Source organism: Panulirus ornatus, chromosome 57 (assembly GCF_036320965.1).
Source record: "Panulirus ornatus isolate Po-2019 chromosome 57, ASM3632096v1, whole genome shotgun sequence".
Taxonomy (NCBI): domain Eukaryota; kingdom Metazoa; phylum Arthropoda; class Malacostraca; order Decapoda; family Palinuridae; genus Panulirus; species Panulirus ornatus.
In genome coordinates, this window is record NC_092280.1 from 3,493,937 (window position 1) to 3,510,267 (window position 16,331).

A 16,331-nucleotide genomic window follows, 5' to 3' on the forward strand; every position below is an offset into this window, starting at 1 on the left:
ACAATGTACACACACACGCCCACACACGCAAATATACATACCTATACATCTCAATGCACACATATATATACACACACAGACACATACATATATACCCATGCTCACAATTCACACTGCCTGCCCCTATTCATTCCCATCGCCACCTCGCCACACATGGAATACCATCCCCCTCCCCCCTCATGTGTGCGAGGTAGCACTAGGAAAAGACAACACAGGCCCCATTCGTTCACACTCAGTCTCAAGCTGTCATGCAATAATGCCCGAAACCACAGCTCCCTTTCCACATCCAGGCCCAACACAACTTTCCATGGTTTACCCCAGACACTTCACATGCCCTGATTCAATCCACTGACAGCACGTCAACCCCGGTATACCACATCGATCCAATTCACTCTATTCCTTGCCCGCCTTTCACCCTCCTGCATGTTCAGGCCCCAATCACTCAAAATGTTTTTCACTCCATCTTTCCACCTCCAATTTGGTCTCCCACTTCTCCTCGTTCCCTCCACCTCCGACACATATATCCTCTTGGTCAATCTTTCCTCACTCATTCTCTCCATGTGCCCAAACCATTTCAAAACACCCTCTTCTGCTCTCTCAACCACGCTCTTTTCATTTCCACACATCTCTCTTACCCTTACATTACTTACTCAATCAAACCACCTCACACCACACATTGTCCTCAAACATCTCATTTCCAGCACATCCATCCTCCTGCGCACAACTCTATCCATAGCCCATGCCTCGCAACCATACAACATTGTTGGAACCACTATTTCTTCAAACATACCCATTTTTGCTTTCCGAGATAATGTTCTCGACTTCCACACATTCTTCAAGGCTCCCAGGATTTTCGCCCCCTCCCCCACCCTATGATTCACTTCCGCTTCCATGGTTCCATCCACTGCCAGATCCACTCCCAGATATCTAAAACACTTTACTTCCTCCAGTTTTTCTCCATTCAAACTTACCTCCCAATAATAATAATAACAATAATAATAATAATATATACATGTATATACATGTGTATGTGGGTGGGTTGGGCCACTCTTTCGTCTGTTTCCTTGCGCTACCTCACTGATGTGGGAGATGGCAATTAAGCATAACAAATAAATAAAAAAGAAGATAATAATAATAATAATAATAATAATAATAATAATAATAATAATAATAATAATAATAATAATAATAATTGTTGTTTAATTTGTTTATGGATAGGGTTGTTAGGGAGGTAAATGCAAGAGTTTTGGAAAGAGGGGCAAGTATGAAGTCTGTTGGGGATGAGAGAGCTTGGGAAGTGAGTCAGTTGTTGTTCGCTGATGATACAGCGCTGGTGGCTGATTCATGTGAGAAACTGCAGAAGCTGGTGACTGAGTTTGGAAAAGTGTGTGGAAGAAGAAAGTTAAGAGTAAATGTGAATAAGAGCAAGGTTATTAGGTACAGTAGGGTTGAGGGTCAAGTCAATTGGGAGGTGAGTTTGAATGGAGAAAAACTGGAGGAAGTGAAGTGTTTTAGATATCTGGGAGTGGATCTGGCAGCGGATGGAACCATGGAAGCGGAAGTGGATCATAGGGTGGGGGAGGGGGCGAAAATCCTGGGGGCCTTGAAGAATGTGTGGAAGTTGAGAACATTATCTCGGAAAGCAAAAATGGGTATGTTTGAAGGAATAGTGGTTCCAACAATGTTGTATGGTTGCGAGGCGTGGGCTATGGATAGAGTTGTGCGCAGGAGGATGGATGTGCTGGAAATGAGATGTTTGAGGACAATGTGTGGTGTGAGGTGGTTTGATCGAGTGAGTAACGTAAGGGTAAGAGAGATGTGTGGAAATAAAAAGAGCGTGGTTGAGAGAGCAGAAGAGGGTGTTTTGAAGTGGTTTGGGCACATGGAGAGGATGAGTGAGGAAAGATTGACCAAGAGGATATATGTGTCGGAGGTGGAGGGAACAAGGAGAAGAGGGAGACCAAATTGGAGGTGGAAAGATGGAGTGAAAAAGATTTTGTGTGATCGGGGCCTGAACATGCAGGAGGGTGAAAGGAGGGCAAGGAATAGAGTGAATTGGAGCGATGTGGTATACCGGGGATGATGTGCTGTCAGTGGATTGAATCAAGGCATGTGAAGCGTCTGGGGTAAACCATGGAAAGCTGTGTAGGTATGTATATTTGCGTGTGTGGACGTATGTATATACATGTGTATGGGGGGGGTTGGGCCATTTCTTTCGTCTGTTTCCTTGCGCTACCTCGCAAACGCGGGAGACAGCGACAAAGTATAATAAAAAAAAAAATAATAATAATAATAATAATAATAATGTTGTTCGCTGATGATACAGCGCTGGTGGCTGATTCATGTGAGAAACTGCAGAAGCTGGTGACTGAGTTTGGTAAAGTGTGTGGAAGAAGAAAGTTAAGAGTAAATGTGAATAAGAGCAAGGTTATTAGGTACAGTAGGGTTGAGGGTCAAGTCAATTGGGAGGTGAGTTTGAATGGAGAAAAACTGGAGGAAGTGAAGTGTTTTAGATATCTGGGAGTGGATCTGTCAGCGGATGGAACCATGGAAGCGGAAGTGGATCATAGGGTGGGGGAGGGGGCGAAAATTTTGGGAGCCTTGAAAAATGTGTGGAAGTCGAGAACATTATCTCGGAAAGCAAAAATGGGTATGTTTGAAGGAATAGTGGTTCGAACAATGTTGTATGGTTGCGAGGCGTGGGCTATGGATAGAGTTGTGTGCAGGAGGATGGATGTGCTGGAAATGAGATGTTTGAGGACAATGTGTGGTGTGAGGTGGTTTGATCGAGTAAGTAACGTAAGGGTAAGAGAGATGTGTGGAAATAAAAAGAGCGTGGTTGAGAGAGCAGAAGAGGGTGTTTTGAAATGGTTTGGGCACATGGAGAGAATGAGTGAGGAAAGATTGACCAAGAGGATATATGTGTCGGAGGTGGAGGGAATGAGGAGAAGAGGGAGACCAAATTGGAGGTGGAAAGATGGAGTGAAAAAGATTTTGTGTGATCGGGGCCTGAACATGCAGGAGGGTGTAAGGAGGGCAAGGAATAGAGTGAATTGGAGCGATGTGGTATACAGGGGTTGACGTGCTGTCAGTGGAGTGAATCAAGGCATGTGAAGCGTCTGGGGTAAACCATGGAAAGCTGTGTAGGTATGTATATTTGCGTGTGTGGACGTGTGTATGTACATGTGTATGGGGGGGGGGTTGGGCCATTTCTTTCGTCTGTTTCCTTGCGCTACCTCGCAAATGCGGGAGACAGCGACAAAGTATAAAAAAAAAAAAAAAAAAAAAAAAAAAATAATAACAATAATAATAATAATAATAATTGCATAAGAAGTGTGGGAGGTGGGTTGATTAGAAAGGGTAGTGAGTGGTGGGATGAAGAAGTAAGATTATTAGTGAAAGAGAAGAGAGAGGCATTTGGACGATTTTTGCAGGAAAAAATGCAAATGAGTGGGAGATGTATAAAAGAAAGAGACAGGAGGTCAAGAGAAAGGTGCAAGAGGTGAAAAAGAGGGCAAATGAGAGTTGGGGTGAGAGAGTATCATTAAATTTTAGGGAGAATAAAAAGCTGTTCTGGAAGGAGGTAAATAAAGTGCGTAAGACAAGGGAGCAATTGGGAACTTCAGTGAAGGGGGCTAATGGGGAGGTGATAACAAGTAGTGGTGATGTGAGAAGGAGATGGAGTGAGTATTTTGAAGGTTTGTTGAATGTGTTTGATGATAGAGTGGCAGATATAGGGTGTCTTGGTCGAGGTGGTGTGCAAAGTGAGAGGGTTAGGGAAAATGATTTGGTAAACAGAGAAGAGGTAGTAAAAGCTTTGCGGAAGATGAAAGCTGGCAAGGCAGCAGGTTTGGATGGTATTGCAGTGGAATTTATTAAAAAAGGGGGTGACTGTATTGTTCACTGGTTGGTAAGGTTATTTAATGTATGTATGATTCATGGTGAGGTGCCTGAGGATTGGCGGAATGCATGCATAGTGCCATTGTATAAAGGCAAAGGGGATAAGAGTGAGTGCTCAAATTACAGAGGTATAAGTTTGTTGAGTATTCCTGGTAAATCATATGGGAGGGTATTGATTGAGAGGGTGAAGGCATGTACAGAGCATCAGATTGGGGAAGAGCAGTGTGGTTTCAGAAGTGGTAGAGGATGTGTGGATCAGGTGTTTGCTTTGAAGAATGTATGTGAGAAATACTTAGAAAAGCAAATGGATTTGTATGTAGTATTTATGGATCTGGAGAAGGCATATGATAGAGTTGATAGAGATGCTCTGTGGAAGGTACTAAGAATATACGGTGTGGGAGGCAAGTTGTTAGAAGCAGTGAAAAGTTTTTATCGAGGATGTAAGGCATGTGTACGTGTAGGAAGAGAGGAAAGTGACTGGTTCTCAGTGAATGTAGGTTTGCAGCAGGGGTGTGTGATGTCTCCATGGTTGTTTAATTTGTTTATGGATGGGGTTGTTAGGGAGGTGAATGCAAGAGTTTTGGAAAGAGGGGCAAGTATGCAGTCTGTTGTGGATGAGAGAGCTTGGGAAGTGAGTCAGTTGTTGTTCGCTGATGATACAGCGCTGGTGGCTGATTCATGTGAGAAACTGCAGAAGGTGGTGACTGAGTTTGGTAAAGTGTGTGAAAGAAGAAAGTTAAGAGTAAATGCGAATAAGAGCAAGGTTAATAGGTACAGTAGGGTTGAGGGTCAAGTCAATTGGGAGGTAAGTTTGAATGGTGAAAAACTGGAGGAAGTAAAGTGTTTTAGATATCTGGGAGTGGATCTGGCAGCAGATGGAACCATGGAAGCAGAAGTGAATCATAGGGTGGGGGAGGGGGCGAAAATCCTGGGAGCCTTGAAGAATGTGTGGAAGTCGAGAACATTATCTCGGAAAGCAAAAATGGCTATGTTTGAAGGAATAGTGGTTCCAACAATGTTGTATGGTTGCGAGGCGTGGGCTATGGATAGAGTTGTGCGCAGGAGGGTGGATGTGCTGGAAATGAGATGTTTGAGGACAATATGTGGTGTGAGGTGGTTTGATCGAGTAAGTAATGCAAGGGTAAGAGAGATGTGTGGAAATAAGAAGAGCATGGTTGAGAGAGCAGAAGAGGGTGTTTTGAAATGGTTTGGGCACATGGAGAGAATGAGTGAGGAAAGATTGACCAAGAGGATATATGTGTCAGAGGTGGAGGGAACGAGGAGAAGTGGGAGACCAAATTGGAGGTGGAAAAATGGAGTGAAAAAGATTTTGAGTGATTGGGGCCTGAACATGCAGGAGGGTGAAAGGCAGGCAAGGAATAGAGTGAATTGGATCGATGTGGTATACCGGGGTCGATGTGCTGTCAATGGATTGAATCAGGGCATGTGAAGCATCTGGGGTAAACCACGGAAAGTTCTGTGGGGCCTGGATTTGGAAAGGGAGCTGTGGTTTCGGGCATTATTGCATGACAGCTTGAGACTGAGTGTGAACGAATGGGGCCTTTGTTGTCTTTTCCTAGCGCTACCTTGCACACATGAGGGGGGGGAGGGGAATGTTATTCCATGTGTGGCGAGGTGGCGATGGGAATAAATAAAGGCAGACAGTGTGAACTGTGTGCATATGTATATATGTATATGTCTGTGTGTGTATATATATGTGTGCATTGAGATGTATGGGCATGTATTTTTGCGTGTGGGGACATGTATGTATATACATGTGTATGGGGGTGGGTTGGGCCATTTCTTTTGTCTGTTTCCTTGCGCTACCTCGCAATCGCGGGAGACAACGACAAAGCAAAATAAAAATAAAAAAAATAATAATAATAATAATGATAATAATAATAAAATTACATTCTTTCTTTTGAATGAACATTGTGAAAAAGTTTCCAAATCAACGCTGTAATTTCTGTTTGATGAATAATTTCAAGATGAAAAAGTTTAGTTGAATCATCAACTAATAATTCAATGCTCCTACATCAACTAAGCATCTCAAAATATTCTCAGGACAGCGCAAAGCTTCTGAAACTATCAAGCTACTACCCATGAAAAAGTAAGGTAGATCCTACATATCACAATTACAGTGTAATTACACTCCCTGTTTGATGTAAATTTCTTTTTTTTTACTTTCACAATTGTAAGTTTTCTTTTCAAATGTTTCATTATTCTATACTACAGCCATTGAATAGCTGAAAATGCACAGACATAGTGAAGACAGTTATTTCATCATTACAAAAAGATCAACCCAGAGATGGTGTGTGTGCATGTGTGCGTGACTACTATCTGTGTGGTAAAATTCTTTTTAAGATGGCTCCAGTCACAGAAAAAAGTCCACATCAAGGCTGGGCCTTAATTGAAATATAAGGAGAATTATGAAACAAAAAAAGAAAAGACAAGGTAAAGTATTTATGAATTTTGGAGGTAGTGAAAGACCTGTCTTTTGAAATGTGCTAGGTCACAGTTATAGAGAGAAACATGGGAAGGTAGAGTTCCAAAACTTCTACATGTAGGAAAAGAAGCAGGCATCAAAATGGCCCATCCTTGAGCTGCCGATGGCCACATAATACTCATGTGATGTAGCAGCTTGCCAAGTATTGTGTAGTCTAGCTATTGGTGGGGGAACACAAGCAACCAGCTCTCAGGAACAAATACCAAAGTAATACCTAGAGAAGAGAGAAATTGAACCAACATTGCAGCATAAGGCTAGGGGGTCAAGTTTGAAAGTTAACCTGGGACAGTTTATGAGTGAGCATACAGAACTAGAACCACCCTAAATGAGAGAGCAGTACTCCAAACAAGGACGAATCAATCCTTGTATAAATAGAGCAACTGATCAGAAGAGAAGTTTTGACATTTAACAGGACAACCAGCTTCTTAGAGGCAGACTTAGCTATTCCTGTAATGAAAGGTTTCCAAGAAAAAGTGGATGTTACAGTAATACCAAGTATGTTCAATGAGTCAAGAGGTGGACTTACAGAACTGTCAAAAGAGAGACAAGAGTTGTGAAGAGTTTTTGATAAAGAGATGGCTAGAAATAGGGTCTTGGAGGCATTAAACTTGAAAAGATTTTGGGTAAAGAGATGGCTAGAAATAGGGTCTTGGAGGCATTATACTTAAAAAGATTTTGTCTATCACACTGAGATATCATATCCAAGTCTTGAACTTATTGAGGAAGCTGTGTCAAGACGAGATGCATACTGACTGAGAGAAGAGGGAGAAGAATTGAAGGATGAGGAGGAATGCTGTGTAGAGTTGTCAGCATGGAGGAGAGGAAATTGTTGAAAAATATGAGAAAAGGTGTAGGGGACAGGAAATGCCCTTGAGGGACAATGCTGTTGATAAATAGAAGAGGGGAGGCTGACCCATCAACAACCACAGAGATAGATCAGCCAGAGAGGATGCTAAATATCAAGGAGCAAAGTGAGGGAGGGAATCCCAGGGGGAGCTCAGAGATGAGACCCCAGTGCCACATCCTGTCAAGGGTAACTACACGACTACCAAAATCTTTCAGGGATGATGGCCAGACATTAGTAAGATAGGAAATAATATTACCAGTGGATCTCGCCTTATGATAGCCATATTGGTGATCGGAGAGAAGACTGTGATTTTTGGAGTGCTCAAGGATATGGGAGTTGAGGAGGGATTCAAAGACTTTCGAAATGGTAGATGTCAAAGCAATATGACGATAGTTAGAGGGGTCAGAACGATCACTCTTCTTAGGGATGGGATGTATCAATGCATGTTTCCAAGGAGAAGGAAAAGTTTTGTTTTTAAGCAAAACTGAACAGACTAGCAAGCACAGGTGCAAGTTCAGAGGCACACTCTTTCAGTACATGAGGATGGATGCAATTAGTACCATAAGCCTTGCTTGTGTCCAGAGGAAGGAGCACTTTCAGGACAGTCCAAAAAGAGATTATGGGAAAAGGCATAAGATTTTTTTTTTTGTAGAAGGAGCATCAAGGGGTGAAGGAATATTAGACTCATCCAAGGTGGAATCAGAGGAGAAACAGGAATGAAAGAGAGCCACTCCACCTACGTGAGAGACAGCTATAGTAACGTCAGAATGGAAAAGTGATGGAAAGGTAGAACAACAGAAGTCATTAGAGAAGCCCTTGGCTAAAGACCAGAAAGACTTATCAGTGGATGATGAGGTGAGGTTACTGCACTTCCTTTGAGTAGAGGAATGCTTTGCCTGATGGATAATGTGCTTGCAGTGATTATGGGTAGTGATAAGAGCTGACTGGGAGCCAGAGGAGGGAGTTTTTTTTCTAAGCCCAATATGTCTGATCCCCTATCTGAAAGGCCTCAGAACAGGGAATGGTTGAACAATGGATTAAATGAAGAGGTCACCTTGGAGGATGAGGGGAAATGCTTCCATTCCCACAAGGATAACCTCTGCTATGCATGAGAGTTTTACACTCATGCTTCCCTGTCTCTTAAGCTTTCACATATGTACACTGTCTTTACTTATATGTATGTAGGTACACACACACACACACACACACACACACACACACACACACACACACACACACACACACACACACCCTTGCCTGTATCAGTGACCAATTTCACTGACCAGCTCCTAAGGAAGGATGAACAGCTGGGTGATCTATGGACCAGCTGCTCAAACCAGGATTAATGTGGGTTTGATCCCAAGTGGCCCAAGCAGGTGTTATGGTTAGTAATGCTAACCACAACCATGTGTGTGTGTTTATGTGTGTAATTACCTATTTGTACTTACTTGGGAGGGAGTTCTAAACTCATGGGGTTCCATCTCATGAACATTCTCTATTATCTTACAACTTCTTAAATCTATGTATGCTGTTAGTATCAACCATGTCCTCATTCATTCTGTGTGTCTGTTAAAAAAAATAATAAAAATCAAAACAGTGAATGGTTCACTGAATTAAGGCAGCCACCAGACCCCAAACACCTTCCCAGCTGCTTCACCTACCCTGGTTCAGTCCACTGAAAAGTCTGTCACCCTTTTTTATACAACTTAAAATGATCTTTGCAGATATTAAGGACCTAATATCACCATCTTAAATTCCCTATATTCTGTCACATCCTAATTGATGTTAAAACAAATTTGGATGCTAAACTGCCAGGGCAAACTACATGTAACAATGATGGTGCATTTGGCATTTTCACTTTTAACAGTAAGCCAATAAAATGGCAAAATGTAATGAATAATATGTCTGTGACACAATGGGAATCCATGCTGAGAACCCAAACAGAGGAAGAGAGTTTAAGTTAAAGACATGATCACTTTGGTGTTCTGAACATTTAACAGACATCTACCAGTGAAAAGAAAGCACGGAGGGTCTAGGGCAAGACAAGAATGATTAACACTCTACAGGAGACAATTAGAATTGCAGATCTTCTAAAGAAGTTGCACCTACCCCAGCAAAAGAAATAAAAACTAAAAACTTACCAAAAATAAACTAACAGACTTAGTCAACAAACTCAATATGTCACACAAAACACAGGAAAAGGAAGAAGAGGAAAAAGCCACTGATGAAATAAAAAAAGAACCCAAAACACCTTTACTCATAAGCAAAATTCAAATAAGAGGACCACAACCTCCACTGGCATCCTCAAAACAGAAGAGGTTACTTTTAAAGATGACTGTTAGGAGATGGGTGAGAGTCAGAAAGAGCAGTATGAATCAGTTTTCTCCAAACCAAAAAACACCTTAAACGTACAAGATCCAACAGACTTTTAAACAGTAAGCCTCCTATGTTAAACATGGCAGATATCACAATCTTACCACAGGACTTTGAAAAGGCCATTGAAAATATGTACATGCACTCTGTCTCAGGACCAGACTCTTGGAACTCAATCTGAATTATAAAAAAATGCAAAAAGCATGAGCACTAAATGCACTCTAGAGTATAATCACCAAGAGTATGAAAATGGCTTGCATCACTCCCCTCTACAAAGGTGGAAGTAAGTCAATCCCAAAAAACTATTGACCAATAGCACTAACATCATACATTAATAAAATTGTTGAGGAGTCCTTAGAGGCAAAGTGAATGAATTTATGGAATCTGCATAACTCAAGACAACATGTTTTCATGGCATGAAGAGCTTGTCTCTCCCTTTTGTTTGACCATTATGATAAGATTGCAGAGGTAAAAGGCCTTGCAAAAACATATGAAAAATGTGACTATGGTGTCATATTACATAAAAGCATAAGATGGGAAATGACCAGAAAAATCTGAAAATGGATATACAATAACTAACATCACAACATGTAGATGTAAACCATGCCATTTCTAGTGACTCCAAAGTAAAAGGCTCTGTCCCCCAAGGAAGTGTACCTGCTCCCTCCAGTTCCTCAGTCATATACAACACTGACGTGAATAGCAGTTTCATACCCTTCCCAGATGAAAGGCTACAAAGAGACGTAAGATAGTCTTCCAGTGGTTTACCAAGACCATGCTTTACAATGGAAATAAACTTAAACTCTGGTAAGAAGGAAAAGAAGAAATTGAAAGCAGTTCAGAATGCTGAACAGACATTGACAGTCATGAAACACTTGACAAGCTAAAGACCATGGCTTAACAGTATCTAATGACCTAACCTTTAGCAACCATAACAAAACAATAGTTGCTACCTTCATGAGAATGGTTGGATGGATCCAGCAGACCTTCAAACAAGGGAACAAAAACCAATGCTGTTACTTTTCCAGGTGCTAATTCTCTCACAACAGAATACTGCTGTGTTCTAGTATCATCCTACAAGGCAAGTGAAACTGCAAAATTAGATAGTATCCAAAGATCTTTCATGACACACGTTAACATGGTAAAGCAACTAAATCACTTGGAATGCCTGAAAGCACTAAGGCTGTACTTCCTTGATTACTGAGAAAAATAAAACCTGGAAAATCCTGTAAGGCATGATACCCAGCTTACACTTGGAAATAACTTCCTACTAGCAAGACATACATAGAAGACTGTAAAATATCACTTCTGAAATCCAAAGATGTAATATTCATGAAAAGAGAACACCTTGCCTAAAACTTTTCAACACCTTACCAGCAAGTATGAGAAAGACCATGGAATACACAGTGAAATTTAAGATGGCCCCGGATAAGTATCTACATAGCATACTAGACCATCCAGGTTATGGACCCTGCATGAGCCTCTGGCTTCTAAATGATTGGTTGACCAAACACTCACCCTAACACATTGGGTCTGCCCTAAGCTCTTGGAGTGGATGATCCCTGAAGACTGAAACTGGTAAGCATCAGGCAAAGGGTTCATTACAAGAAATTAAATAAGAAACTTGTCAGAAAATATGTAAAGAAGTACTTATATAGCGAGGCTTAACAACCTTTATGAACTATTCATCCTCTCTATTAGGAACTAGTAATCAGTGATCAGTTGGAAATGCTGCAAGTGGTAATTGAGTAACATATGTCAAAAATGCTTTAACAGATTTAATCATGAACTGAGCATTCAGAAATGCAGAACTATATGATATATTCAGGTACGGAGAACAAAAACTGAACTAGCAAAATAGGAAACTGTTTAAGAAAAAAATTTGAACACCAAATAAGGTTCAATAAATAAAGGCCAATAAAAAGTAGGATACATTTATCAAAAACCAGAAATCAATTCTTTCAAAATCTTTCATCCTTCTCACATGTCTTCCTTCTCCCTTATCTCTGTGTCTTGTTTACCGTATATGTAACTAATCAAATCAAACTTCATTACCTTCTCAAGCTTGACCACTGAACATCACTTATTTTGTACCTCATTCTACCAGCCACATGCATAAAATTCCTGGCCATATATGTACAAAAAATCAAAGTTGTGGAACCCTACTTTATAATACCAGAGTTGTGGATGAAATGAATAAGCTCAAATGAGAGAGTGAATGCAAACAGGATACATAAGTAATAACTGTATGATGGTTTAGGAAGTTTAAGGGGTCCCACAAGCATAACACTCCCTTTCTTAATCATACACAGTACAGCACATGCTCAGATCTGGTTCACCTGATCCAGGAATAAGAATATTTGTGTGAAAACCCCTGCCAAGAAGTCCAAGTCAATAAATTACTTACCACAATTAATGCCAATGACCAATCTACCTAAGATGAGCATTTCAAAAGAGTAGGACATCTGTGAGAAGCCCATGAGGCAGGCACCACCCACTCCCAAGAGATTATTCAAAAGTAATCCCTTCTTCCTGCAAAAAGCAAGCTGTATTAGTGCAAATATCTATTACATCAGTAAACCGTACTTTAAAGTTTCATAATAAGTTGATTAAGTACATCAATAGCTACTGAATTATCATTATATATGCAGTCAATTGAATAACTCCTAATGTGAATCATCACCAGCATCACTAATCTCATAAATCATCATCACATGTGTGGCCAAATGCATGTCTTAGCAATTACTTTGCACAATTAGGTAAATGTATTACTACCTCATGAATTATCATCACACACAGCCAAATTCATAACACCCACATGAATAATCCTGTGGCCAGTTGAATTATCAACTCACAAATTTTCACACAAATGTTTTACAGTGTTATGAATTATCACGTGTGGCGAAATGCATACCTATCTCATGAATCCTCAACCCATGCGTGGACAAACGCATAGCTACTTCATACATCATCATAACACAGATGGCTAACTGCAAAACTGCTCCATGAATTATCATAAAACATGTAGCTGAATGCATATCTAGCTTATGAATCATCATCACATGTTGCTAAATGCATAATTTCATCAATTATCATCACACTGATGGCTTAATGCATAACTTATGAATTATTATCATATGAGTGGGCAAAATGCATACCTACTATTTACTTTAATACAAATGCATTATCTATTACATCAATGGTCATTCATATAAACCAGCAAAAGTCAATCAGTTTTTAATTCAAAATAATTTTCAGTTACTCATAAATCTTATAACCATGACCATCAAAAACTTGATACATTTTTATCATATTCTAAAAATGATCAAGTACCTATGGGTGTAAAAATAAATCTATTTTTAAAAAGTAAAACCTAGACTTTCATGCCCAATCATACCTTCCAAACTTATTGCCAACGGAGCCTCCGCAGAAACCACCAATCATTCCACCAATGGCAAATATAGACACAGCAATTGACCATATTAAGTCCTGTTTACCGCCGTCTATATTTTCATTGTAGCGTTTCTTCCAACAGTCCCCGATGAAGTTCTCAATGACAGACTGAGGAGCATTGATAACACCAGTGTTGTAGCCAAACTGGAACATGCCCAGCACAGCAGCAAAGATAGCGTAGCACAGGAAGCACGTTAAACCCTGAAAGATGACACCAAGATATTCACTGTTAGAAGCTGGCAACAATAATATGCTTAAGCTATCCCCTCAAGCATTAACTTTTACACTGTAAGTCTCACCTAATGAAAACATAAGTGCCTTCTGCAGCACTCAATCCGGGTAAGCAGCTTAAAAGTACGAGGACAATAACAAGTAATTTCCCTGACACTTAAAGGTTATATTCTCTTTGACTGTCATGCTAATTATCCTTAATCTGTGATGGCAGTATGAAACACACTACATCATTTGCTACTACTCTACTTAAACTCTTGTGCTTACAGACCTGCTGACTGGTACCTGAAGACCAGACATTGACAGAGTGGATCACACAAGATGCTGGCTGGCAAAGTGAGTGAAACATGATTTTATAACTAAAAGCCTTTAATGATGTACTGTTTACCAAACAAATCAAGAGAACATATACAATACACAGTTTCTGAGTAGCTGGCCTACATATGGGCAATGTTATGCCCAAGATGGGAGGGTTGAAGAGATTGAAGAGACAGAGTGGTCATATTGACACTGGGGATCACTGCCTCTCATAACATTCACTCTCAAGTCAGCATTTTTTTATCATCTAAATTGTGTGTGTAGTGCAATGTTTGGTGTGTGCAAGTTGATAGTTGGATGTGCATAGTCCTATACCACACCAAGTGTCACAAGCTTCCTTCTGATGCTACAAGGATAGTTGTCATGAGTCATAGTCTTGCCAGATTTGTGTAATGTCTGTGTATTGTAAGCAAGGGTACCATCCCTGGCAAGTGCCACTTTCCTAACATCAGGTAATAGGTATGCCTACATCTTGTGCTAAGATTCTAGTCACAGCACCCTTGAACACACATTGTTCACTGTGTGAATTTATCTAAAACATTTCTCTTATTTTGGAGGCAATCTTCCTCCTCCTTTGTCTTCTCTTTTCTTCCTTGCTACTTTGTATCCTCCTGGACAAAACAAAACAGATGAGATCTTATCTCCCTCATAAGCATGGTCTCCACAACTCAAAAAATATCACTTGTGTTCAACCCCCCCCCCCCCCCCCACCAAAAAAAAATGAATTCTAGCTGCTTAACATTTACTTTTAGTTCATCTATTGTGTGATTACTCACTGTAATTATAACTTTGTTACAGGGAGAGTTTTACATTTATGTTACCCTATCTTTACTCTCACATGTATACAGTCACACGTGTCTCAACCTAGAAAGGTATTCATTTATTATCCAGTCCAAAGGGGAGAATGAACGGCTGGGTTGGCTTTGGATGGACTGCTGCACCTAGGATTCATACCTAAGTGAGCCTTTGTTTTAGTCCTTATATCATTTATTTTTATTATTTTATTTTGCTTTGTCGCTGTCTCCCGCATTTGCGAGGTAGTGCAAGGAAACAGAAGAAAGAAATGGCCCAACCCATCCCCATACACATGTATATACACACGTCCACACATGCAAATATACATACCTATACATCTCAATGTACACATATATATATATACACACACAGACACATACATATATACCCATGCACACAATTCACATTGTCTGCCTTTATTCATTCCCATCGCCACCTCGCCACACATGGAATACCATCCCCCTCCCCCCTCATGTGTGCGAGGTAGCGCTAGGAAAAGACAACAACAGCCCCATTCGTTTACACTCAGTCTCCAGCTGTCATGCAATAATGCCCGAAACCATAGCTCCCTTTCCACGTCCAGGCCCCACACAACCTTCCATGGTTTACCCCAGACGCTTCACATGCCCTGATTCAATCCACTGACAGCACGTCAACCCCGGTATACCACATCGATCCAATTCACTCTATTCCTTGCCCGCCTTTCGCCCTCCTGCATGTTCAGGCCCCGATCACTCAAAATCTTTTTCACTCCATCTTTCCACCTCCAATTTGGTCTCCCACTTCTCCTAGTTCTCTCCACCTCCGACACGTATATCCTCTTGGTCAATCTTTCCTCACTCATTCTCTCCATGTGCCCAAACCATTTCAAAACACCCTCTTCTGCTCTCTCAACCACGCTCTTTTTATTTCCACACATCTCTCTTACCCTTACATTACTTACTCAATCAAACCACCTCACACCACACATTGTCCTCAAACATCTCATTTCCAGCACATCCACCCTCCTGCGCACAACTCTATCCATAGCCCAAGCCTCGCAACCATACAACATTGTTGGAACCACTATTCCTTCAAACATACCCATTTTTGCTTTCCGAGATAATGTTCTCGACTTCCACACATTCTTCAATGCTCCCAGAATTTTCGCCCCCTCCCCCACCATATGATTCACCTCCGCTTCCATGGTTCCATCCGCTGCCAGATCCACTCCCAGATATCTAAAACACTTTACTTCCTCCAGTTTTGCTCCATTCAAACTTACCTCCCAATTGACTTGACCCTCAACCCTACTGTACCTAATAACCTTCCTCTTATTCACATTTACTCTTAACTTTCTTCTTTCACACACTTTACCAAACTCAGTCACCAGCTTCTGCAGTTTCTCACATGAATCAGCCACCAGCGCTGTATCATCAGTGAACAACAACTGACTCACTTCCCAAGCTCTCTCATCCACAACAGACTTCATACTTGCCCCTCTTTCCAAAACTCTTGCATTCACCTCCCTAACAACCCCATCCATAAACAAATTAAACAACCATGGAGACATCACACACCCCTGCCACAAACCTACATTCACTGAGAACCAATCACTTTCCTCTCTTCCTACATGTACACATGCCTTACATCCTCAATAAAAACTTTTCACTGCTTCTAACAACTTGCCTCCCACACCATATATTCTTAATACCTTCCACAGAGAATCTCTATCAACTCTATCATATGCCTTCTCCAGATCCATAAATGCTACATACAAATCCATTTGCTTTTCTAAGTATTTCTCACATACATTCTTCAAAGCAAACACCTGATCCACACATCCTCTACCACTTCTGAAACCACACTGCTCTTCCCCAATCTGATGCTCTGTACATGCCTTCACCCTCTCAATCAATACCCTCCCAT

General features: G+C 40.9%; 1 protein-coding gene across 24 annotated transcripts in view; it reads right to left on the reverse strand.

Annotated features, from left to right (window-relative positions):
- Nucleotides 1–16,331, reverse strand: part of Glut1 (Glucose transporter 1) — a 904,849-nt gene that overhangs the window by 334,140 nt on the left and 554,378 nt on the right. For all 24 annotated transcript variants that reach the window (XR_011716794.1, XM_071694280.1, XM_071694283.1 and 21 more), the window contains 2 exons: nt 13,024–13,280; nt 12,034–12,158 (listed from right to left, as the gene is read on the reverse strand). Coding sequence is in view for 23 of the 24 variants with exons in the window: in XM_071694280.1 (XP_071550381.1) it covers nt 12,034–12,158; nt 13,024–13,280 (382 nt within the window). In the remaining variant the exon portion in view is untranslated. The remainder of the gene's footprint in view (nt 1–12,033; nt 12,159–13,023; nt 13,281–16,331) is intronic.